General features: G+C 44.8%; 1 protein-coding gene across 4 annotated transcripts in view; it reads right to left on the bottom strand.

Annotated features, from left to right (window-relative positions):
- Nucleotides 1-26,447, bottom strand: part of TMEM86A (transmembrane protein 86A) — a 121,643-nt gene that overhangs the window by 6,508 nt on the left and 88,688 nt on the right. For all 4 annotated transcript variants that reach the window (XM_045012349.1, XM_045012350.1, XM_045012351.1 and 1 more), the window contains one exon: nt 1,803-2,067. In XM_045012349.1, coding sequence (XP_044868284.1) covers nt 1,803-2,067 — 265 coding nt within the window. The remainder of the gene's footprint in view (nt 1-1,802; nt 2,068-26,447) is intronic.

Below are 26,447 nucleotides of genomic sequence, written 5' to 3'. Positions count from 1 at the left end.
ACTCTATCATAGCCCACCCGCTTAGTTGTCTCTTTCCTAGGATAAACACTTGGTCTTTTTTTTTTTTAATCTTTCTTCATATGGAAGCTATTCCATGTTCCTAATAATTTTCATTGCCCATCTCTCTACTCCCCCCCACGCACACCCCTTCTAATTCTTTTAGAGATGGTATTCAAGGTGTGGGTGTATAATGACTTTATACAACAACCTAATTTTCTGTCTTCTCTCCCTTTCCTAATGGTTCCTAACATTCTGCTCGCTTTGAGTGGATGTTTGCAGAGAACTATCCACAATGACTCCAAGATCTTTCTTGAGTAGTAACTGCTAATTTAGACTCTCTCTCATTTTGTATGTATAGTTGGGATTACGAGTTCCAATGTGCATTACTTTGCATTTATCAACACTGAATTTCATCTGCTATTTTATTGCCCAGTCGCTCTGTTTTGTGAGATCCTTTTGACACTTCACAGTCCACTTATCTTAAGTAATTTAGTATCCTCTGCAAACTTTGCCACCTCACTGTTTACTTCTGCCCCGCCCCCGATAATTTATAAATATGTTGAACAGTGGTCCAGTATAGACCCTTGGGAGACCCTGCTATTTACCTCTCCCCACTGTGAAAAATCATCATTTACTCCTGCCCTTTGTTTCCTATCTTTTAACCAGTTACTGAACCATGAGATGACCTTCCCTTTTATGCCAAGAATGCTTAGTTTGCATAAGAGCCTTTAGTGAGAGGGACCTGACCAAAGCTTGCTGAAAGTCCTGCATTTTCAAGATAGCTTGTGACTGAAGTCAGCACATCTCCAACTGGGGGAAGGCCTAGTGGTTTCTATCGCCTACCTCTAGCCCGAGGGGCATTGGAGGATCACAGGCCTCAACCACAGCCACCACCCAGCAGCTCACCTGAATGATTGATTGGAGAAGGAGGCTAGTGAAGCTCTAGCTTGCATGGAGCCCTGCCCACAAAGCTCCTGATTTGAGGGGAGATATCTAATGTCCAGCCCCACTAATTGGCCCAGATGCACTACTTAAGCCAGAAAGAGGCATAGGAAGTTGTCTGAGTGACTAGAGGAATCCTTGGTTGGCTGCTACTCCACACCCTACCTGTGTGCCTGACTCCTGTTTCCTGCCTTGCAGCCTGTTTCTGGTCCCTATTCTCCTAATCCCAGACCACCATCTGTTCCTGCATTGCTAAAGGTCTTTGCTCCTACCCCAGACTCTAACTCCAGCTTCTCCTCCTGACTTGGTTTCTGGCTCTGACGTTTCCCTTGGCACCTGACTCTAACCTTAGCTCTGGTTCCAAGTGCTGAACTCTAACCACTGCCCACACCCTGCTCCCTACTCACATGCTTCCCTGTTAGAACGCTGAGGATCCACTTTTCCCTTCACTTGTTCACTGCTTTACACTGGGGCTTTGAGAGTGCACATCACAGAGCCCAGCCAACTGCTGAGTGATATGAGGTCATTCTGCCTCTGCCACATTCCCAAGTCTTGCCAGTCCAGGGGATGAAGACAGATGCTGATAATCAATCCTGGGCCAGCCCCATGACATGGCTACCAGCCAACCCCAGCTCTTGGAATGTGAGTACAGAGGAGGACGGGTCATATCCAGACATGGTTCACCCCTTCTAATTTCAATGCAAGGGATTTATGCATGGGATGAGTCCTTCCTACTGCCATGACAATGGGTTAAACATTAAATAAAAATGAAAAATATATAAACCCTCTGCGTAAGAAATTCAGCACTAAATTGCTAATTGGTTGCTATTACATCCCTTCAGAACTGGTGCATCACTTACCATGAACAAAGTAGCCTTGCTCCTGCCAGATGAGGAAGGCATCCCCCACTGCGGAGAATATTAACCCTGCTAAGATCCTACTGGCGCTTCGATGTGCGACTAAGAAATTGATTCCATGTGCCAGCAGAAAAACCCATAAGCAGAAGATGGGCAGACACTTGATGAGGGCACTGAACCAGGAAGGGCTGGAAGTTGGCAGCCAGAGGACGAAATAGACACAAGTGGCTTTAAAAAAGGGCACCAGCTTGGGGCCTTCACTCTTCACCTAAAAGAAACAAGTCATTTAAAAAAAAATCAATAGGATCATTAGAGGCTACAGTATAATAAACCCCATTGTAGAATACACCCCTTGGTTTTGAAAGGCTGCTTCCTTTCTAGTTCAGAGAGCCCCTGCCACCGGCAGTATTTACCCATCAGACAAAAGCTGCTTGAACTTTAACACACTCTTCACTCCCATTAGCTGTTCAGCCAAGGAGCTGCCCTGCAAAAATAAGGGTTTGTTTGCTTTTGAGTGGAAGTGGGGGAAGAAGTAGGTTTCTCTTCTTCATTGCTAGAGTGTTAAATGCTCTACTGCCTTGGGGGGGGGGGGGGGGGGATGAGGCCCTGAGCCAAAGCTTGCTAAAGTGAATGAAAAGATTTACAGCAACTTAAATAGGCTTTGGAGCAGACCCTCTTTAGCATCCCCTTCCCCAATCTTGTGGCCTGGGAGCCACAGCATCAGTCATAGCCTGGGATCAAATAGACGCACCCTATAAACACACATTCTCTTTGAACGGATGCTGATGATGGTTATTAGCATTGCAGTAGTAGCTAGGGCCCACGACTAGGTCAGGGTCCCATTATGTAACCCCAGATGCAATGTGCAGCAGGCAGAGCAGCAGCTGAGCTATACATGGTAAAACAGTGCATATGGGACAGAGCTGCAGAGTCCAGATCTGAGCTATCCCAATGTTTGTGAGCATCTGGATTTGGTGTTCCAGGCTCTGCCCACCGTAAAGAGGGTCCCACAGGGCGAAGTTCTCAGTCCAGATCCAAACTTATTCCAAGTCTGAGCGTGTGATCCAGTTTGGGCCCATCTCTAAACAGTGGGGTGGTATGATGGGAAGCATTATGCTATGCTGCCATCGCCTAGTGTTTCTCTCCACTTTACGCCACATAGGGAAAAACACATGAGGGTTTTGTTTTGTTTTTTGTCTAACCATGTTATACCCAAGAGATAAAAGGATCTTCAATCCTGTACACAGCTGGGCAGGGGAAAGGGAGGGTACCTGGCACAGCTGTCAGCTTATTACTGCAATCATGCCTGACAGCTGCTGGAGTCTTGGGGGAGGACTAGCTCCCACAGCAGAACTTCCAGCAGAGCCATTGGTGGATGGTTTTGAAGGGGTCATTGATGGAGTTGAAAACAAACAAAGTACCCCACAGTAGACAGACAACCATCCACTGATATGTGATGGCTTAGGGAAAATCTCCCAAATTATGTTTGCTTTCATCTCCTCTAATAGAGTTACTCTGGCTTTACACGGATGTCACTGAGACTAGGTTCTGGCCCACAAATGAGAAACACAAATATCATGAATTGTGCATCTGATGAAGTGGGGTTTTTTACCCACAAAAGCTTATGCCCAAATAAATCTTAGTCTTTAAGGTGCCACTGGACTCCACCTTGTTTTTACAAATGTCATGTATTCTCAAATGGCCAGGGGTTATTGTATTGTGTGTGTCTAAGCAGTGAGCATGTACCCTAATTGTCTCAGAAGGCACTGACCTTCATGCCCACCGCAGAGGGATTTACAACTCTCAATCAGGGCCGGCTCCAGAGCCCAGCGGGGCAAGCACCCGCCTGGGGCGGCCCTTTCCCGGGGGGGGCGGCAGGCTGGGCCGGCGGACCTGCCGCAGTCATGCCTGCGGGAGGTCCACCGGAGCCCGGGAGCAGCGGACCTCCCGCAGGCATGACTGCGGACGGTTCGCTGGTCCCGCGGCTCGGCTGGACCTCCCGCAGGCATGACTGCGGCAGCTCAACCGGAGCCACCGGACCAGCGAACTGCCCGCAGCTGCGGGAGGTCCAGCCGAGCCGCACGACCAGCGGACCCTCCGCAGTCATGCCCGCGGGAGGTCCGCTGCTCCCGCGGCTTGGGGGCGCCTCCCGGGCATGACTGCTTGGGGCGGCCAAATTTGTAGAGCCGCCCCTGCTCTCAATAGTCCTAATTTTCTGGAAGCCTTAGATCAAGTGTTTCTATTTACTGTCCCGATGGCCACTGCTAGATGGGGGGTAGCTCCCCAGTACTGATGGTTTGGGGATCATTTGTTCAGTCAGAATATGGACTATCACTGATGCAACAGAACAGAATGTTGGGGTGAATATGAGAGAGGAACAGTTTGTTTCCCGCTGTGAAGTCCAGCAAAGCCAGAACTGCTCTGTAACGTGATGTTCTATGGGTCACAGTGCTGAAAACCCAGTTACAGAACCCCTGCTCCAGAAGTATAGAAAAGAGGGTTGGCCTCTTCACCACTTATTAGGCCCTCTGTTGCTGGAAAGAGGATTGTAAGGCCTGAGGCAAAACCCACTGAAGTCAATGGCAGTCCTTCCACTGATTCAATGTGCTTTGGTTCAGGACCCTAGAAGACAGGCTCTTCGGGTGTGTGGTTACATCATCTTCCTAGTGCAATGCCAAGTCCCTGAAGCCCAAACTCCCCACGCATTCAATGGAGTAGAGCAGAGTTGGAATACTGAAGTGGAAAGTCTCTTCACATGCAATATCTGTAATGGGTAAAAGATGAAGCAATAGGACCACAGCAAATGAACAACCCTAGGAAACTAGAGCTTGTCACAATAGATAAGGCTTTCAAAACTGCTGTCGCATTGAATGGAAAGTTCCTCCACATAGCAGCAGCTCCTTAGCAGTGAGATTTTGTAACACCTCTGAGTACATTATTTATATTGCCAACACAAATTTTAAACGTTCTAATAAGCAACCAGGCTACATAACTCATTCTCTCACAGCACATTAGCTTCTTAAGTTATAAGGGGAAGCTGGTAGCGACTCCTATATTTGGGTTGCCTAACACTTCCCAGCATAAAAGATTCTTGTGAAATGTTTTAGAGACGCTTTTACTCCTCTGTTGCTTGACACAAACCTTTGAAATAGGGAATGGAGAAGTGCCTTTTCTTTGTCCCATGAAATTCTATTTAGATTTAAAGATCTGTGGAAAATCATTATTTTCCTTCTCTCACTTGCGCTTCTCAGGAAAACATTGGCACCAAAATATTAAGAGGACATGAATGTTCTAAGGCCAGATACATGTGTCACCAAAACAGAAGACATTGTACTGGGAACACCTAGTAGCTACCAAACATCTGTAACAACAGGGCAGGAGGAAGAGGGAGAGATTGCTGAGATGGGTTCCCCACCAACCACTCCTTCAAACCCAGCATATGGCCCCAGCAGCCCATCCTCCTTCCTCTGGATGCCATACAAAGCAAAAGCTCTCAACTCCTGGCTTGAAGTGGGGAGAGAGGGAGACACACACTCACAGGCCAGGGTACCCAACCATCCTCCAGGCCCAGCATCAGGCCCCTGCAGTCCTTTCCACCTCTGGAATAACAGCCTTCTCCTCCTGTAGGTTAAGTAGTAGACATCTGTGCTGAAAAGTCAGGGTTCAAGCCCAGCCCTGTTTGTGATGCATGATGGAGAAGTGGTTACAAATGCACAGAAGAAAACTTGTTTTTAACTTTTACCTTTTATAAAAATCTAGCAAATTGCATTTTAAACCCCTACATTAACTGAACATTACTTAGGTTACAATATTTAAGGTTACCTGTGCAATCTTAATCTGCCCCCCTTGTGTGTATACACATTATCATATACTCTGTAATTACACAATCATTATTTTCCCCAGGGCCCCTGCCTCCTTCAGTGCACAGTATAGATGCACAAAAGGGCACAATTAAGTTTGCAATGCAACCTTAAAACTGGTATTTCCTAACTTTTGAGTGCTTGATTTTGCAACCTAAATACTCATTTAATGAAGTTTTATAGTTATATAAACTTCATCTTAATACTAGTTTTGGAATTTTTCAAACACTTTTGGCCAGATTCTGATCTCAGTTACTCTGGTGTATAGCATACCTGGAATTTGTAGTCATAACGCCCCCTACCTAAGGATAATCCTCTGCCAATAGAGAGGCAGTATGATGTCACATTGTTAATAGTTCATCCTTTACATCTTCTAGACCAGCATTATTCTAAATGGGTTCTGTATAGGGTGCCACTTTTGAGGTACAGTAAAGGGGCATCTGGGATGATCCTGAGCCCATAAAACTGGACAGATGAGCACACTTACAGATTTCCAGGTCAGCTGCCTTAAAAAGGGACAAAATCTGGACAGGTGGTAACCCTAGTTATGTAACAAAGCACGGAGTGACTCTTTAAGTACACCTGCTGACCTACTACGGCCCTGGTTCTGATTCAGCCCCAAACAAGTGCAGTGTGGGAAAGTAGTTTGCAGGGACTAATGGGAGATGATGTCAGGGACCAGGTGACTGTAGGGTGGGACAGTAAGGCATCCTGGGAAGGAATGGCAGGGCATATAAGAAGCAGCCTTACTGCAGGTAAGAAGGAGATAGTTCCCCCTTTTCCTACCAGAGCTGAGACAGTCTAAACACAGGCAAGCTATAGAAGGACCCTAGGGAAGGATGAGGTAAGTACCTGGTGGTAAAAGGCTATAGAGGGGCTGAGATGTAAACTGAAAGCTAGAATCCCATTTTGGGTACATGATTGAGATGTTCAGTCTCCCTTCACTCATTGCCAACTGAGATCAGTGCAGGGGCAATTGTTTTGCCTATGGAGGGCCAGTTTCTATTGGTATTAATCAACCTTATGTCCACACAGGTGAAGGCTATTGCCTGGTGTTGGCCAAGAATGTCAGGTGTTTGGATTTCTGTCCCTTCCAAAAGGGGAGATCTCATTGTTTGGCTAGAGGGCTAGACCATATCAAATCATCCAGCTACTCAAGAGTGAGGGGAAACTGAGTCACCTATAATGGCTGTATCTGGATGCTGGTAAGGTAAGAAGCTGCTACTGCTGACTATATACACATTAGTTTAAATGTCTGTCATGAGTTTAAATAAGCTTCTATTGTCTTCACTATTTTTTCAAACGCTGTTTTTCTGGGGTTTATAAATTCAGTTGCCAACTTTACTCTGAGCTGAAACTTACTATGTAAAACGTAAAAAATTGCAGAGGAATTGTATTAATATGTGCTGAATTGCATAACTATATATTAGCTCTGGACGTTTCCTGTGCTCGTGACTTCCAAATTACTTTGATTTTAGAGGCCTTAAAAATTAAATTGCTCTAACACACTTTCACTATATATATATATATATATATATATATATATATGCAGCCAAATCTAATAAAACCTTCCCAAACTTGGGCAAGCTAGCAGGAAGTCAAGGCCTCTTACCTGTAAAGAAGTATGTGTGTACTTTATTTTATGCAGGAGAATAATTCCATTGCTCTAACTGGGGCTAACTGTGTGTAACGCTAAAAATGTGAGTAGTTCTGTGCAGGATCAGAACTTTAAGATGCCTCAGTCACCTGTGAGACAGGAATTAACAGGGTTTCAGTATTTGTCTTCCTCCTTTTTCTTGTTTATTCCTTCTTACTCAAATATGGTATCATCCATCTCTTTGTAGCTGTAGTTCAGTGGTGACAGATAACACCTATGAAATGTGTACCCCACTCAGGCAGCAGAGTGAATGCTTAGTATAAGGGTATGACTGCCCTTGGAGTCAATATACTCTTTAAAGTAAACAATGAACAAGATATGAAGGTAAAACATGTTGAAGGATCCGCTAGTGCAGTGGTTTTCAACCTTTTTTCCATCCTAAAAAATTTCAAAGGGAGGTGTGGACCCCTTTGGAAATTATCAACATAGTCTGCAGACCCCCAGGGATCCACAGTCTACAGCAGTGGTCACCAACCGGTAGATCGCGATTAACTGGTCGATCGTGAAGCTTCTGCCAGTCAATCTCCGTCTCCAGCCACTAAAAGTCCGGTGGCGCAGTGGGGCTAAGGCAGGTTCTATTACAGTTTGAGGAAACCTGATTTAATGTGGTACAAGGACTATATAACTAGGAGTAATGGGCTGAGATTAAGACAGGGAAACCTTAGTCTGAACAGCAGGGGGAAACTCTTCCCAACAGTGAAATGTAAGGAAGTGGCAGAAGGTACCTACTTGGAAGCTATAAAAATGGATAAAACACTAGAAAATGTTTTGTAGGGATCAATCCTGTGGTAGCCCCCAGTAACTGAACTGGAGTACTGGATAAGTTACTTCAACCTGTAACTTCTCTGAAATTGGTTTGAATAGAAGAGGAGGGAATCAGCTTGCAACTTCTTCTAGACAATAGGTGAGTGACCATCTGCTAAAGGATGTGGGGGTCATAACCATCAGGTTAAGAACACTGCTTACTAGGAAACTTGCTTATAAAAATTTAATATCCCAAATATTCCAGTTAGTAACATTTTAGCACAACATTCTGTACAAACCAACAAAAGCTGGGGCACTTCCCCACTCACCCTTCAGAGTGGCCTTTTTAATCAAGTAGAATATTATACATTCTGTTGTCTTTGCAAAGCTAAACTGTTTTTATTGGCCCTTGTCCTCCCACACTGCAAATTCCACACTTCCCTGCCCTCCTGGGATAATTGTTTTCATTACATTTGTGTGTCTGTCTGTCTCTGTGTGTGTGTGTCTCTCTCTCTCTAAATTTTTAAGTGGTTGGCAGCTTTTCTGTGGTGGATGTTGTTGCTAGTCCAAGTCATGGCTGTGCTTTTCATTCTCTGGTCTCCATAAACTACTGTGACTGTTAGAATGAATGTCAACCATTTTGTCTCAAGTTGTAGCCCTGGGGCAAGGCAGTTGGCTTGGATTTGTGATGGCATGAAGAGGGAGTCATGAAAATGCATGTGCAACTGTCAGGCTCTCTTCATAGATAGAAGGGAGAAGATTTATTTGGTTTTCTTACCAGATCTACCACTTAGTAAAACAGTGGCTCTCAACCATTCCAGACTACTGTACCCCTTTTGGGAGTCTGATTTTTCTCGCATACCCCTAAGTGTCACCTCACTACTTGCTTACAAAAAGACAAGTGTCACAGCACACTATTACTGAAAAATTGTTTAATTTTCATTTTTACCATATAATTATAAAATCAATTTAATATAAATATTTTACTTAGATTTCAATGTATAGTATATAGAGCAATATAAACAAGTCATTGTCTGAATGAAATTGCAGTTTGTACTGACTTTGCTAGTGCTTTTTACGTAGCCTGTCATAAAACTAGGCAAAATACCTAGAGGAGTTGATGTACCCCCTGGAAGACCTCTGCGTACCCACAGGGCTACATGTACCCCTGGTTGAGAACTAGTGGAGTACAGCATCATCATTAGTCAATACTGGATGCTTCAGAGAAATAATCTAGAACATGGGGGAGGAAGGGGACTCTTCTGATCTCAGTAGTAAATGGTCTTTTCCCTGAAGCAGATCGGGGTAATCATCTGTTGGCCTATCTGTGCAGGGCCAGCCATAGGAACATGTCACATGTGCAGAAGTAGGGACTCGCACTCTGAGAGGATCACCCTTTGGGCATGCACCTAGGAACTCTACCAGCTGCTGACTTACTGTTGTTCCTCCCTCTGCCTCTGAAGATGAGCTTAGGAAGCCAGTCCTTCCAGCTTCTCACTGACTATCCCCTTCCCACACAGTTACTCACCAGCTCATTTCTCTGTGGTGTAACAAACCTGTTGGATGTGTGTATGTATCATTAACAGATAAAACAAGGGAATTTATGGTCATCTGCGGGATTAGATCCAACATTTTGGCTCAGTCTGTTTGAGCAGCTGAATCCTGTTTTGGGTCTGAGTACCTAAAATTCCCCTATTTTTATTTCTCCCTCTTAATGAGAGAAATCTTCCCTCTTATCCTCTCTGGGAAAATGCTCTTCCAGAAAACGCCTGGTGCTTTGCCTTTAGCACCAATTGCTGTATACCAGTGCAAGTAAATGTGGTGCAGAAGGCATTTATACCAGCATCTTCTAGATTTTTAAATTGCAGTAGGATGGACTGATACAGGGTTTAGAGGCTTTGCTTGTTCCCAAGTAAGGGGTTAATTGTAGCTGAGACTTTGAAGGGTGTAGTAAGAAGGCAAGGCTAGAGACACAAGGTCCAATCAGGCTCTCAAAAGGGAATAGAGGAAATTCTATAGGGCAAACTCACTCCCGCAATGTGTGTGTGTTCTGCACTATCATGGCTAACAGCTCTGTGCTGCTGCTGCAGAAGCCTCTCCTTGTCTGGCACAGGGTGGCATTCTAAGATTGGCAGGTGCCAGGTTGGAGGAAGGCCAGAGGATGGAGATGAGGGATCAAACAGTCCTGCACTTGGACAATTCTGCACCTAGTGGTGGCCCAAAGCAGCCATTGCAATAGTGGTGCTAATAACCCGCACTCAGACTCAAGCCAACTACCAGTTAAGAGATGAGGTTCAAGTCACCTCCCCTCCATCCCTGCTGCAGTGCAGGAATGAACCTGCCTGAGGAAGAACAGCTCCTTCCTTGTCAGGAGAGAAGGGCAAGTTCCACACCTGTGCTCAAAGGACTAGCTTGTGCCCCAGGTTGCCCTTTAACACAACAACAAACCCTTGAGCCATAGAGCTTGCTGACTGAGGCTGATTACTTTTGCTGCTGAACAAGCAGATTCATTCTCCCAGCATACAAAGACTCACATGAAATAATGTGTTAACACAATGTATCAGTCTGAGCCTTTATGCCTTTGAAATACTCTTGGGAAAACACTTGATACATGATCACATGGCCTGCCACAGGAACAAGTTTGTAAGCGTGCACAATTCAGTAGAGGTGACTCTAAAATAGGTCCCAGAAGCCGGACTAACTGAGAGACTCCTGCCCCTTTAAAGAGTTCAGTGCAATGACTATAACCTTGTACCACATGCAGACAAGCAGTTGTGGCAAGGGCTAACATTACTGTCCCACCCACGCTGCTACTGCAAAGAGAGCTTGTAGGGTAATTAATAAAACCAGGAAGGGAGAATGGCTACACGGGTTGTACCTGAGAAGGTGATTGTTGATGATATGATCCCATCCATTACATCTGGTTGCTCCTATGGTGGGTCACTGACAGCAGCACTGGAACTGTGGGGGCCTGCCCCCGTCCCCACACACCAGGTTTCTCAGGATGCCTCTGGCTGGGACACCCAGCAGCGAGGAGGCAGCATTCCTCCTGGCAGCTGCGCTCTCCATGTGTCTGTGCAGTGAGGGGAGGGAGGAAACAGGGTGCCTGGCTGCCGACTGAGCAGCCCCCCCATGGAGCTACTTCTCTTTCCCTGCTGCTGGACTCCCAGCACTGCTGCCTCCATTCCCCCAACTCACTTCAGCAGACAATGTGTGGGGCAGTCACATGCACCCCATAACCTTTCAATTGTGTCCCCCCACTAGCCAGTTGTCGCCTGCCCCATCCCCCACTTCTACAAAGGTTCCGGCGCCCTGGGTGACTGATCTGTACAGAACTCAGGCAGATATAACACAGTGGCTTGTGACCTCTAATTGGACTTGGTGCTTGGGTCAGCTGTAGAGCAAGTCTTGTTTTTAGTGAAGTGAAAGAAACTTGTGATGCTTTGTAGTAGAGCACCAGAGGGCTTCATTTAGCACATGCCTAAATGAAGGCCAGCCATCATGTGACTAGATTTTTAACATTGACCATTCATGCCAACATTGCTATGGGGCACAATGCCTCTCCTACAAATTGTACCTGTGGCAGGAAGCAGTGCCATTAAACACTGTCATTCTGTCATATTTAAATGAGAAATATAGATAGTAGGGTTTGTGATGACTGGGAGAACTGCACAGTAAATTGCCTGCCAGGTCCAAAGGTTGCAGATCTCACAAGACATCTAGACAGACTTATGTGCAGTGCTGGGAAGGAGCCAGTGATTGTGGCACATGTAGGTACCAGTGACATAGGGAAAGGTCGGAGAGAGGTCCTTGAGGTCAAATTTCAGCTGGTAGGTAAGAGATTAAAGTCCAGGACCTCCATGGTAACCTTGTCTGAAATGCTTCCAGTTCCACTCACAGGGTCAAAAAGACAGGCAGACCAGCAGGATCTCAGAGAGTGGATAAGAGGAAGGTGTAGGAACTGGGAAACTTTTGGGAAAGGAGGAGCCTATACAGGAAAGAGAGCCTCATCCAAACCAAAACCGAACCAGTTTGCTCGCATGTAAACTTAAAGCTTGTAGAGGAGTTTTTAAACTAAGGTTTGGGAGAAAGCCAATATACAGACGAGCACATGATTTGAGCAGAAATATCTCCTAGGGATGAATTTATTAAAGAAGGAACTCTATATCTTAGTAAAGAGGACAGGAAAGAAGTTGGTAAAGTACAGGTAGGAGCTAGTGAGGAACAGTCAGTCACGTGTTTAAAAAAAAAAAGTCCCATTTAAATATAATGCATGAATGCAACCAACAGTATATTGGCAGAATGTACAAGTGCTTATGCATACATGCTAGAAGTCTAAATACTAAGGTGGATGAACTAGAATGTCTGGTATTAAACAAGGATATTGATAGAAGAGACACAGTGTATACTTGGTGGAATGAAGATAATCAATGGGATATGGTAATACCAAGGTACATTTGGTGTATATATAAAATAGGAATGACCAAGCAAGTCACACTAGTAGAATGGCATTATCTGTGAAAGAAAGCTGAATTAAATAAAATAAAACATCTGAAATGAATCTAACTGTACCAAAAAAACCTCTATGGATAGAAATTCCTTTTACAATAAAAGTACAGCTGCAGGAATAAGCTACCAACCAGGATGGTGACTGAAATACTCTGAGACTGGAGAGGCTGCAAAGGCAGGAAAGCGCAATAATAATGGGGGATTTCAACTATCCTCCTATTGACTGGGTATGTCACCTCAGGGAGGGATGCAGAGAGAGAAATTTCTAGACACCATAAATGACTGCTCCTTGGAATAGCTTGTCCTGGAACCACAAAGGAAGAGGCAATTGATGATTTAGCCCTAAGTGGATTACAGGATCTAGCCCTGGAGGTGACCCCAGCTGAGCCACTTAGTAATAGCAACCATAATGTAATTAAACTTAACATCCTTATGGGGGGGGGAAATGCCAAAGAAATCCCCCACTGTAGCATTAAATTAGAAAAAGGGAACCACACAAAACCGAGAAGAGGTGGTTAGGGGCAAAAAGGCAGCCTTTCAAAATTAGAAGTCCTATCCTAGTGAGGAAAATAGAAAGGAGCGTAAACTTCAGCAAATCAAGTGTGAAAGTATAATTAGGCAGGCCATGGAAGAATTTGAAGAGCAACTAGCTAAGAACAAACTAACAAATTCAGTACATTAGAAGCAGAAAGCCTCCCCAACAATCAGTGAGGCCACTGGATAATCAAGGTGCTAAAGGAGCACTCAAGACAAGGCTGTTGAGGAGAAGCTAAACAAATTCTTTGCATTGGTCTTCACAACAGAGGATATGGGGGAAGATTCCCACACCTGACCCATTATGAGGCGACAAATCTGAGGAACTGTCCCAGACTGAGAGATTTTGGAACAAACTGATAAATTAAGCAATAAAAAAATCACCAGGACCAGATGGCATTCAGCCAAGAGTTCTGAAGGAACTCACATATGAAACTACAGAACCACTAACTGTGGTATGTAACCTCATGTAGTGCGCTTTTTTTTCCTTTTTCTTTTAAAGGCTCCAGAGGCAATTCTGGCAATTACAGGCTGCTAAGCTTAACTTCAGTACCAAGGAAATTGGTTGACTCTATAGTAAAGAACAAAATTATTGGACACAGGTGAACATAAGGTGGGGAAGAGTCAACATACCTTTGGTAATGCATGATTTCCCTTTACAATTCTACTAGTATTCTTTGAAGGAGTCAACAAGCATGTGAACAAGGGTGATGCACTGGATACAGTGTACTTGAACTTTCAGAAAGCATTTAACAAGGTCCCTCACCAAAGACTCCTAAGCAAAGTAAGGAGTTATGGGATAAGAGGGAAGGTCCTCTCATGGATCAGTGGAGAGCAGTAACCAGCATGGTCCCCCAAGATTCTGTACTGGGACCAGTGCAATTTGACATTCACAAAAGGGCGATACAGTGAAGGGGCAAAGTTTGCAGAAAATACTAACTTACTCAGATAGATAAGTCCAAAGCTGACTGAAAATTTACAAAGGGATCTCACTAAACTGAGCAACAAAATGGCAAATGAAATTCAGTGTTGATAAATGCAAAGTAATGCACAGTGGAAAACATGCCAACTATACATACAAAATGATGGGGTCTAAATTAGCTGTTACTAAAGAAAAATCTTGGCATCATCCTGGATAGTTCTCTGAAAACAACATGCAGCAGCAATCAAAAAAGCTAACAATGTTAGAAGCCATTAGGAACGGGATAGATAAAACAGAAAATATCATAAAGCTACTGTATAAATCCACGGTACATCCACATCTTGAATATAGTGTACTGTTCTGGTTGCCCCATCTCAAAAACGAAAGTGAGGAGGATTATGGAACAGCTTCTAGACAAGGAAATATTAAAAAGACTGGGAGTGGTCACCTTAGAAAATGGACAGCTGGGGGAGAATACGATATAGGTCTATAAAAGCATGAATGGTGTGAAGAAAGTGAACAGGGAAGTGTTATTTACCCCTTTACATAACATATGAACCAGGGGTCACCTGATGAAATTAATAGGCAGCAGGTTTAAAACAAACAAATGGAAATAATTCATCACACAATGCAGAGTCAACCTGTGGATCTTTTTTCCAAGGGATGTTAAGGCCAAAAGCATGCCTGGGTTTAAAAAGAATTACATAAATTCCTGGAGGATAGGTCCATCAATGGTCCAGCAACACAACATGCTCTGGGTGTCCCTAAGCTTCAAACTGCCAGAAGCATCAGGCATTGGCCCCAGTCAGAGACAGGATACTGGGCTAGATGGACCATTGACCTGATGTAGTATGGCCATTCTTAAGTTTTTATGTAATCTGTGGGAGTCCCTTGCCAACTGGACACTAATGCAGATTTTGTTAGCTTAATACTTTCCACCCTGGAATGTCACAAATCGACCCCTCACCCTGCACCCCAATGGGATTTGTGTTCTCTTCCTACAATGGGCTCAGTAGCAATACCTCCAGTTGAGCAAAACAAGCCTTTCACATCCCTTCAGAGCTTTGCTCCTCAACTGACCAAAGCAGATGGCAGCTAATAATGCTTGACTTTTTCTAAAGAGTAGACTGTGGCTATCTGCCAAAAGATTACAATTAAACCTTTAGCACAGGCCCTTGGAATCCTTGGGTGCTGAACTTGAGTGTATTGCTGGAGTAGCCTTGGTCTCAGAAAATCTCCTTTCCTGGCACCTCAATGGAGGTGTAGGGAGAAGAGGGGATGGGAGAGAATTAATCAAATTGGCATTAAAGGGCGGGGGGAACTCACATCAAAGTGGATGGGAATTCCTTCACCACTATGCTCTGAAATGGGAGTCTCAAAAAATTGCTTAATTTACAAGGCAAAATTTTGCCATCCTTTTGACTTTCAGTTTCATCTCTGTATGGCAAAGATCCGCATTAATCATTGTGGCTGAACACAGAGAGCTAAAACCGTCCTAGTCATATGTCTTGTCCCAGCCAAACACATGAGGGAAGTGAATCTCTAGCAGCATAGCTCTGAGGAAACAAACTAAGACAATTTCTACTGTCCTGTGGCTGTGCAATGTCTGCCCACAGGACTGGGCCACTCAACCTCACGGTTGGAACCCAGTGTAACTCAGCAATAATAGCTACTTCAATTTTGTATTGCCAAACACCAGCCTCTCACTGCCCTGGCAATGTTGACAGGTGGTATTGAAAAGGCTAAGTATACTGTGGGTGGGTGAGGCGGGGGTGCCAATCTGCAGGCAAGAAATTGATTGTGATGTCACAAATCAAGTATTATAAACCAGAGTCAGCTCTAGGGAACCTACAAATGCAACTCCCTTAAAAATCAAAGCAGCAACACTTGCTGACGCCAGTGGGAAATTAATCCCTGTTACTTTATTGCAAGACCAAGGGGAATGTGGTTGTGAACATCTGTTACCTGATGTCAATTTCTCCCATTGTGCCTTCAGACTTCTCAGGAAAAGAGCCTGCTGTCTCTCCTTATCCAAGAACCCCAACCAAGATGGTATGCATGGTACTTTTCAACCATCTCATGGGTAGGGTACCAGGTGGCATGGTCTACCACAAACAATATCTTCTTACATAGGATGTGCCTCTCCTCACCCAGGTAAACTTATGCAGTGATTCTACCATATCAATAATGAATCTTTGAAAGGGACTCCTCTAGGGTAGGTCTCCATCTCTTTTTTTAAATGACCCCATTCAGAATATATAGCACATGGGATTAGAGGAGGAGTGGAGGAGACAATGGGTGTCAGACAAGCTTTGAGGGATTGCCCAGAGGCCTAAAACTGAAGATAACTAACAGGTCTCCTTGTACAGGGATCAGGGATAGGACAGTTGTAGTAACAGAAGTTAGTAATGAAGGAGTAGCAGATTCTATTGCTGCTTAGACTCTATGCAGGACGTGCCCTGCCACCACTCCACAAAGCAAATAAAAGTGCTCAAGTGTTAGCACCATCATGGTAAAATCTGATAGTTGTGTTGATATTGATTGTTGGGTATCTAATTTCTTAGAGGAGAATTAAATCAAAAAGGAAGGAACAGGTATTCATTAGATGCGTCAGGGGAGTGAAAAGTGTTACTATACTGTATTGAAGAAATATGGGAGAAAGGGAAAATATTTGATTTAATAGGTTCAAATCAACCTATGATTTGGCCATACAGTTTCCTAATTGAGAAAAAAGTTCATATTTTATATAACATCTTATTTGTGGGTGTAATCAGGCAGTTGCATATCTGACTTAGAAAATGTATCTGTAGTTATTTGTGCCTGTAAAACTGTAGCTGCAATTATTTCCAGATGCAAAATTGCAGGCATGGAATCAAAATCAAGTGTTTAGAAGCTAGAGGAAGTTTCTCCCATTGAGTACAACCACTTTAAAGTACAGAAGGTCACATTTTGGCCCTAAACAAATACACTCCCACCCCACCCCATTTTGACACATTAAGATTACCCTATATAATTACATAGCATGCAAGTTGGCACCAGCTTTTGCTTTGTTAACCACCTCACTGCCATTTCTTGAAGTTGCAGCTGTACTGTCATTATGCAGTGACTCCAGGCATTGGATTATCTAGGTGTCACCATTAAGTCAGTGTTTGTTACCATGTCAGGTACCACAGTTGTCAACTATTTCCTATCCCAAATATGGGAAGAAAGAGTGGTATCTCAGCTAACTATGTATGGTGACTTTTGGCAACAACTGGCTGTTTAACAGGGACCAGTGTACCTAGCACATTAGGCAACATAGAAACTGCCATGAGGATTTAACAGCCTAGTTCCATTTTTTTCCATGTCAAAAGTAACTATCGTCTTTGTCCACGATTTTGTGGGAGCAGGGCTGCCCAGAGGATTCAGGGGGCCTGGGGCAAAGCAATTTCGGGGGCCCCTTCCATAAAAAAAATTGCAATACTATATGCTCGTGGGGGCCCCTGCAGGGCCCGGGGCAAATTGCCCCACTTGCCCCCCCCCCCGGGCAGTCCTGAGTGGGAGAGAAGGAAAGCCTTCAAGTACTAGCCAACATGACTCAGCTATAAAGCCTTAATTTTGTGGCTAATGATTCATAAAGCTGGATTATCAGAAACACACATTTCACTTTGTACTTAACCTGGTTATCTGCACCAAATGTCATGTTATCCTACTTATTGGACTAATGTACTACTGTAAACAGGGCTCTTAAAACCCTTTTTAGCCAGCAGCACAAATATGATTGGAAGGGGGGCTGACCTAACTCCTGATCCCTCGCAATCCTTTGGGCGTCAGTTTTCAAGGTAGTATTCATTGCATGTGGTCAACAATGTACTGTTTCCAGTAGCCAGCAAAATTAAAATGTGTTGCTGTTTCAGATACCTCCGGAGGGGGAAGGGAGCTCATGACAAATCAGTACTTTCTGAATGGTAATAACCAGTTATAGGAAACTGAAGCCTGGTCTACACTACGCGTTTAAACCGGTTTTAGGAGCGTAAAACCGATTTAACGCCACACCCGTCCACACTAAGAGGCCCTTTATATCGGTATAAAGGGCTCTTTAAACCGGTTTCTGTACTCCTCCCTAACGAGAGGAGTAGCGCTAATATCGGTATTACCATATCGGATTGGGGTTAGTGTGGCCGCAGAGCGACGGTATTGGCCTTCGGGCGGTATCCCACAGTGCACCACTGACCGCTCTGGACAGCAATCTGAACTCGGATGCAGTGGCCAGGTAGACAGGAAAAGCCCCGCGAACTTTTGAATATTTCCTGTTTGCCCAGCATGGAGCTCCGATCAGCACGGGTGGTGATGCAGTTAAAAATCAAAATAAAGAAAGAGCTCCCGCATGGACGATGCGGACGTGATCGCTGTAAGGGCAGGCAAATCTGTTCTATCAGCACTCCCGTTACAGAAGACGAAATTCAAAATCATTTTTTAAGTATCTCCAGACAGATGCCATAGCAGGGACTCAGCGCACTGCTGCGTGACAAGCGTAACGGAAAGCCAAAGAATCAAATGGACGCTCATGGACTGGAGGACTCAAGCTATCCCACAGTTCCTGAAGTCTCTGAAAAGCATTTGCATTCTTGGCTGAGCTCCAAATGCTTCTAGGGTCAAAAACAGTGTCCGCGGTGGGTCAGGGCATAGCTAGGCAATTTACGCACCCCCCCACCCACCCCCAGAAGTGAAAGAGAAAACCTTCCTCTCTTGACTCTTTTACATGTCACCCTATCTTTACTGAATGCTGCAGATAGACGCGATGGTGCAGCACTCAACACCAACATCCTTGCTCCCCCCACGCTATGGATGGCTGATGGTACAAAATGACTGGTACCCGTCCTCATCATCAGCCTATTGGCACATGGGGCAGTGCAAAAGGACTGGTAACCATGCTGACTAGCATCTGTTAGGTCGATCAAGGGTGCCTGGTCCTAATTTTTCCTGGTAGATGGTACAGTATGGCTGATAACCATCGTCATCATAGCAACAGGGGGCTGAGCTTCATCAGCCCCCACCCTTCATGTGTAAAGAAAAGATTCAATTGCCCCTGAACTAGCAGAGGGATGCTGGGCTCCTCTCCTACACACTCCTTACTGTCCTGTCTGGACTATCATAGCAGCTGGAGGCTGCCTTCCACTCATATCTCACTAACAAGTCACTGTGTCTTATTCCTGCATTCTTTATTACTTCATCACACAAGGGGGGGGACAATGCTACGGTAGCCCAGGAAGGCTGAGGGAAGAACGGAATCAACAGGTGGGGTTGTTGCAGGAGCACCCCCTGTGAATAGAATACAGCTCATAATTTCTGCAGGATCTGACACAGAGCAGCTGTGCTCTCTGGTTCTCTGATACAGTGGTTCTCTAGTACACTTGCCCATATTCTAGGCAGGACTGATTCTATTTTTAGATACCAAAAAGGAGGGATTGACTCAGGGAGTCATTCCCAATTTTGGCTTTTGCGCCCCTGGCTAAGAGCAGCCAGGGGCACTTATGACAGCAGCAAATGGAACAGTGCAAAAGGACTGGTAGCCACGATCATCTTATTACCAATTTATGGTATGGTAGATGGTACAATATGGCTGATAACCATCTCTGCTATCATGCAAAAGCATGCTGCTGTGTAGCGCTGCTGAATCGCCTCTGTGAGCGGCATCTAGTACACATACGGTGACAGTCACAAAAGGCGAAACAGGCTCCATGATTGCCATGCTATGGCATCTTCCAGGGCAATCCAGGGAAAAAAGGCATGAAATGCTTGTCTGCCATTGCTTTCCCAGCGGAAGGAGTGACTGACGACATTTACCCAGAACCACCCGCGACAATGATTTTTGCCGCATCAGGCACTGGGATCTCAACCCGGAAATTCAAAGGGGCGGGGGAGGCTGCGGGAACTATGGGATAGCTACGGAATAGCTACCCACAGTGCAATGCTCCAGAAATCGACGCTAGCCTCGGACCATGGACGCACACCACCGATTTAATGTGTTTAGTGTGGCCGCGCACACTCGATTTTATACAATCTGTTTTGTTAAACCGGTTTATGTAAATTCGGAATAATCCCGTAGTGTAGACATACCCTGAGCACCAGAAAGTGGTGTTAGCAAGACTGCATCCTACCTTAGCAGACCATGAAGTTGTGTGAAATGCTGTGGGAGAGGAATTGCTTTCATTTTTCTATGCCTTCCCTTATGCATGGGAGGAGTTCTTGCTTTGTAGATTATATTTTTGTAAACCCAGTACATTAGCCTCTGTCAAATCTCTCCTTAAAAACTCACCTCTGCTTTGATAACTTTAACCATTTCCAAGCTTTTTTTTAAAGACCTGATGTGCTGTAACTGCTGCTTACTGCACTAACCATAACTGTCTTGTTACCGTGTGCTCCACACACCCACACCTCTATCTGCTTATCCACCTGTTTCTCATCATACGCTGGCTGTAAGCTCTTTTGGGCAGGGACTATTGCTCTGTGTGTGTGTGGTGCTTAGCATAGAGAGACCCGAGTTCTTGACTGAGACCTCAGGGGCCTCATGTAATGCAAATGATAAATTCCAGCAGAGCCAGAAGCAGCCATCTACCAGACTGCAGCCTTACAATAATCACAGGGAAGATGCTGTGCATTTTCCCTCAAAATAATTTCATTATCAGAAAAAAAAAATACATTTAGCCAGGCAAGCCAATCTAGATCAAAAACTTCTACTGCTACAGAAAAAAAAATCTTCATGGAGGAGTGTGGTGATGGTTTTCAGGTCACAAGCACATGTTCTCATGAGACATCATTATTTATATCACATTCTTCTGCAAAAAGAACAGATTTTACATTATCAAGGAAAAAATGCACCGTTAGGTTTCATGTAATTTTAAATGTTGCCTTGCAGAAGACTGGAAGGCTCAAGAAAATGGTAATGGGATACCGAGCTTCACAGCCTGCTTTCTAACTGTAATCCTGTACTTTGAGCATGGATGGAGCAAGAGAGCAACAATGGCTTTAAGCCACTTTGCACTAACCATATTCTTGAGTTGTGCAGGGTTCTGTCTGGCCCACAGTGTAACTAGATGTGTCCCCAAGGCTGCTCTAACTTACATTCTGCTTCCTCAGGGCTCTGGAAAGTGGAGATTGTCTATAGTGCAGTGCACTCTGGCCACTCTCGTGCCAGGGTCTGGGAGCAGGTCTATCGTAGAGCCCTTTACCTCTTCAGGAGCGGAGGAGGCTCTCTGCAGGGGTATTCTCAAGGGAGCATTTCTGCCCTCTTTCAGGCCCCTTTACAGTGCCAAAATGGTGTAAAAGGGGCCTTAACATAAGGGAGAATAAGGCCTCTATTTCTAGGTTGCTGGATCAAAATGGTGAATATAGGTGACTAATTTCTAGGTTGTTGAGTTATTGGTGACCATGAAACAGTCATCACTCTTTTCACATATAACTTGGTCTCCATGTTCCTAGTAGAGCAGGTGCATATATTAAATAAACCACTTCAATAGGCACTTCACTGGCATCTGTTGGCAGTGTCAATAGGAAGGCAAAGAATTATTACAATGAAGACAAAACTACAGTCTCACCAATGGGACACAGCACGATGCTGTGGTGATAGCTGTATTGCTACTAACTGTGCAGTGCCTGTTCTACACATACACTATTTCAGTTTCCAGGCTGCAATGCTATATTTTGCCACCTTCATACATTTAGACCAGATGCTCCTGTCTGATTTGCACTGTATAAGCAGCAAATTCCCCCACTGTGCAGGGGAACGCTCCTGTACCTACCCTACCTGTATGCTCCCTACCCCTCTGGCAGGGCCAGCATGGAATGTGTGTGGCAGTGGTTAGGAAGGAGCAGGGCCAGAGAGGTGCTCCACAATGTCCTATCCTCCACTGGTGTAAGTTAGAACTGCTCCCCTGCATGGACAGGCCTGAGTGGGGGCCCAAAAGAAACAGAAGAGAGGCCCTTCTGTGTGGAATGGGGCCATCCCAGACAGGGAAGTCCCTGCCGTGTACATTCTATGCGAAGTGATCTGAGTCTGTGAAAATGGTGATTCAAACACACATAGCAGTTTCCCATAAGACAGACTACAGAAGTACTAACATGGCTGAGCTGTATGCTAATGGCATATCACAGCCCTGTTTAAGATTCTAAAGGAGACTCTCTTCCCTTGGCAAAGCCAGGAGTCTCTTATCTCTGTGAAACTTTCTTCAGCCGGACTCTGGGGCTGCTGAAGGAACACTCCTTCTGCTAGATTAACACAATGAATTCACACACACACTGTGCCTGGCAACTGTGGACTTTGCAAGTTAAAGGAGATATGTGATATACAGGGAAGAAGGGTGATAATGGATTTCAGTGGTGATGAAAGCCATTATAGAGCTGACAGCTGTAAAAGGAGATTTACTGTAAAGGTGCTAGCACCAGGGTACTGTCTGGATCTGCAGAATCTGTCAATAGCAAGCTGTGATTCATTGTTATAGGAAAAACATACTAGGAGTGAAGCACAGATTGCATTGTTCCCAATTTAGAGCAGAATTAGTACACTTAGTACAGGCATAGATGCTTTAACTGCAGATCACGTTCTTCTCACAGAAAGCCGGTGGTACTGAAGAAAATGAGAGCAAAATACTGAAGCGCCCCAATAGATGCTTATCCCAGTGAGATGTAATATTAGGAACAAATGGCCTAACATAGTCTTTGTTCTTGACCTGACTATGACATGCTTGCAGGACAGTCTTGACGTTAAAGTATGGCATTGGGGATATAGGTTTTTAATTTCCAGACTCTGCCACAGGCTTCCTGTGACTTGAACAAGTCACTTTCAGACACTAGTCTCTGCATGGGTCTGATCTCACACCAGTGAAGTCAGTGGGGAATTTTGCCATTGACTTCGGTGGACATAGCATCAGGCCTCTCATGCGCCCTTTCCCCTCCCAATGTAGCCAAGCTTGGCAGGTGCAAACACTTTCAATAATGTAGTGCAACGAGTGTTTTGAACACGCACAATCCACTGACCCCCAGTGGGTTTTGCAGGTAATAATTCTAATGATTATGTGCATGGGTATTAAACTACTTTAAGAGGGGCACAGAGGGGTCTGCACTCATGAGATGGTGCAGCTATGTGCATGTTCCAAATCCTAACATAATTAGCGTTTTACAAACAGCCAGGGCTGGTGCAACCATTTAGGCAACCTAGGCGGTCACCTAGGGCACTGGGATTTGGGGGGCACCATTTTCTTCAGCAGTGACCGCAGCGGCTGGATCTTCGGCCGCCCCGGTCGCCGCCGGCATTTAGGCGGAGGGAGCTGGGGAAGGGGAGTGCGGGGAGGGCCGCCTGCAGCAAGTAAGGGGGGGCAGCACACAGGGGAACTCCCCACCCCAGCTAACCCCTGCCCCGCAAGGGTGAGCTGCTTCACTTCTCCCACCTCCCAGGCTTGCGGCACCAATCAGCTTAGGCGCCGCAAGCCTGGGAGGCAGGAGAAGTGAAGCAGCGACGGTGTGCTTGGGGTGCTCGTGCGCGGAGCAGGGGTGAGCTGCCGCAAGGGGGGCGCCTCAGGGTGGAGGGTGGGGAGCTGCCGCAAGGGGTGGGGGAGGGGTGCAAGGTGGAAGTTTCGCCTAGGGCGCGAAACATCCTTGCACCAGCCCTGCAAACAGCTAGTTGTTCCACACAGTCTGCCCTCATCATGCCCACTTTACAGATAAAGGGAAGACAGACAGAAGTTACACAACTTGCCCAAGACCACGCAAGGGATCAGTGTAACAGCTAGAGTTAGAATCTAGGAATGCCTAGCTCCCTGCTTTGGGCTTAGATCACACTTCTATCATTTATTACAAAAGCACAAGGAACAAAATAATTACTGATCCTGGCAGAAAATTGTGCCAGTCCCACAACTAAGTCACCATAGCTCTACTGAAGTCACTGGACCTACACCAGCTGAGGATCTGTCCCTCTGTCTCTTTAATCCATTCTACACTGAAAGTTCAGCTGTATCTCTTGATCTGAAAGTTACCCCTAACCTTTGGCAATAGGTCACCTGGAGCTTCCTGCTATTAGCATGAATGTATATTGTTACCTTTGGAAATCCCTGTGCCTGATGCCAAGTTATTCTGATTTCACATGATTTAAAGTCTGTCTGCATGAAGAGTTGGTCTCTGGGTGGTGTGTGGAGGGACTTCCTACATTCAAACACTACAAAAGGCTCAATACACCGCTTCACCAATTCTTATTTAAAGGTATGGCTGGCCCAGTTTCCCTTCACCCTTTGAGACTACAGATTTGGAAGTAATTTAATCTGCTGTCTTAATGAAAGAGGACATCACAGCCCACCGAAGGAAAATGATCTGCCTAGTAATGAATTGTCTCAGCTTTGACATTCCTTATTGTTTTAAACCCAGACTGCAAGGATATTTAAACCTCATGTGCCTAAATCTAATCTCACAACTGTGTAAACCTCAGTAACTACTGCCATCAATGGGGCAGATCCTCAGGTGATATAAATCTGCACTTGCACCACTGACATCAATGGAGCTATGTCCATTTATACCAGCTGAGGATCTGGCCCCATGGCATTAAATGTAAATGGAGAATTGCATTCTGTTTGTCCAAAGAGAAACAAACATTTATCTGAATCAAGGTTGTATTTCACTATGTGAATCACTTACCCAGAAACTCTCCACAATTATCACAAAACCCTTTCGGTCTGAACGTGCCTAAATTCTTCAAGGCATCTGACTAAATGGGGATGTGCTGTACATGAAAAGAAGTCTGCCAACCTGCCACTTTCAAGCTGCTATTCCAGCTAATGATCAATTCCCTCCTCTTCACCACCCAGAAGCAGCTTTGTCATGATTACCTGGATACTTACTGATGAAGGCTGCTTGTACAGTAGTCGGTGCAGCGATGATCAAAGTGGTTAAACAGTCAGACTTGTTATCTAGAAGTCGGTCATTAATGAAATGCTTTTTAGCTAATGGCAGTTTAAGCAATAGATGGGGGTGGGAGGGGGAATGCATTGTTCCATCTGTCCAATGTGAGTACAAGGCAGCAGGATACCAGCACTGAGGATGGGGACATCAGGCCTTTTACTGTAATAAATTGCCACATGATTTTTAATAGGACATAACTGGTAGAGCTGGGTGACATGTTTTAGCCAAAACATATCGTTTGAAGAAAAAATGCAGATGAGTCAGATACAAAGTTACAAATTGTTTTGATTTCAGGTAATTGTTTTGGTCAAAAGAGAATTTGACAATGTTGAAACAGTTCACTTCAACTGTCACCACATTTCAAACATTCACAAAACAAAGGAGGTGTTAGGGATGCTCCTCTTATACCAAATAACCTAGTGGTTAAGCCACTTACCTGGATGTTGGAGGTACAGATTCAAATCTCCACTCTGGAGGAGACTTGAACCAGCTCTTCTTCTCTGGTGAATGCCCTAGCCACACACTATAGGCTATTATGGGGGTGGGAGCTCTCAATCTATCCTGTTGAAGATGTTCAACTTTGTATAAGTAGCATATTCATTGGCCTAGAGAAGAGTAAGGGATTCTATAGCCTGATGGTTAGCTGGGTCACCTGGGTTCTAGTCCCAGTGTCAATGAACATTTAACTACTTATACAAAGCAGAACAGCTTCAACAGGAGACCTTGAGGATTGCCCTTTCCACCAGCATATAGGCTTTCAGGTGGCAGCAGGGTGATATGGTACTTGAACTCATGTCCCCAGTGGGGATTAGAACCTGACTCTCCTACATCCAAGGTAAGTACCCTAACCACCAGACTATTGGGTGGCAGGATGGCACCTCCTTCTGTGTTTTGAGAATGGCACCTGTTAAACACAATCCGCTGCTTTAAAACTTCTACAGAAGAGGTCTCATTCTCTATGGGATTTTCCATAAATGACATTATCTGCTGTCTTACATTCACTTGTCACTAAACGTTAAATGACTAAATACTTTATAGTTGAGACAACGTAGAAAAGTCTTGCAGGAAACATGAGTGGCGCTGTGTTTAACAAATGGTTATCAAAAGTGCTACTTCTAGCCAAATAGATACAACTCCCAGGAGGAAAGCATAGATCATTCCACCTGGCGAGCGGGATTAGAGCCCCGATATGGGACGGTTTCATGCTCTCATTAACTAACTGGATTTTTCCCATAGAACATGGATGGCTCTCAGCCCTGTGCAATTATCTGCAAAGTTTATGGTGACTGATGCCCTGGTGACCCTTGGGGTATTGTTTTGGATATAGATACTTCAAATGAATATGAAAAGCCATCCTACGGGAGTTTTGTCTAAGGACTTCAGACCCAGATCCTTTAAACGTGCTTTGTAGTTTTGGGGTTTTTTTTAGATTTATAGGCATGTGACTAAAGATAAACTTGAGCAAATGAAGCAATTCAATTCCACTGTATTGTTGA

This window comes from Mauremys mutica, chromosome 4, assembly GCF_020497125.1.
Source record: "Mauremys mutica isolate MM-2020 ecotype Southern chromosome 4, ASM2049712v1, whole genome shotgun sequence".
In the NCBI taxonomy this organism is placed as follows: domain Eukaryota; kingdom Metazoa; phylum Chordata; order Testudines; family Geoemydidae; genus Mauremys; species Mauremys mutica.
This window is presented reverse-complemented; position numbering and strand designations above follow the sequence as displayed.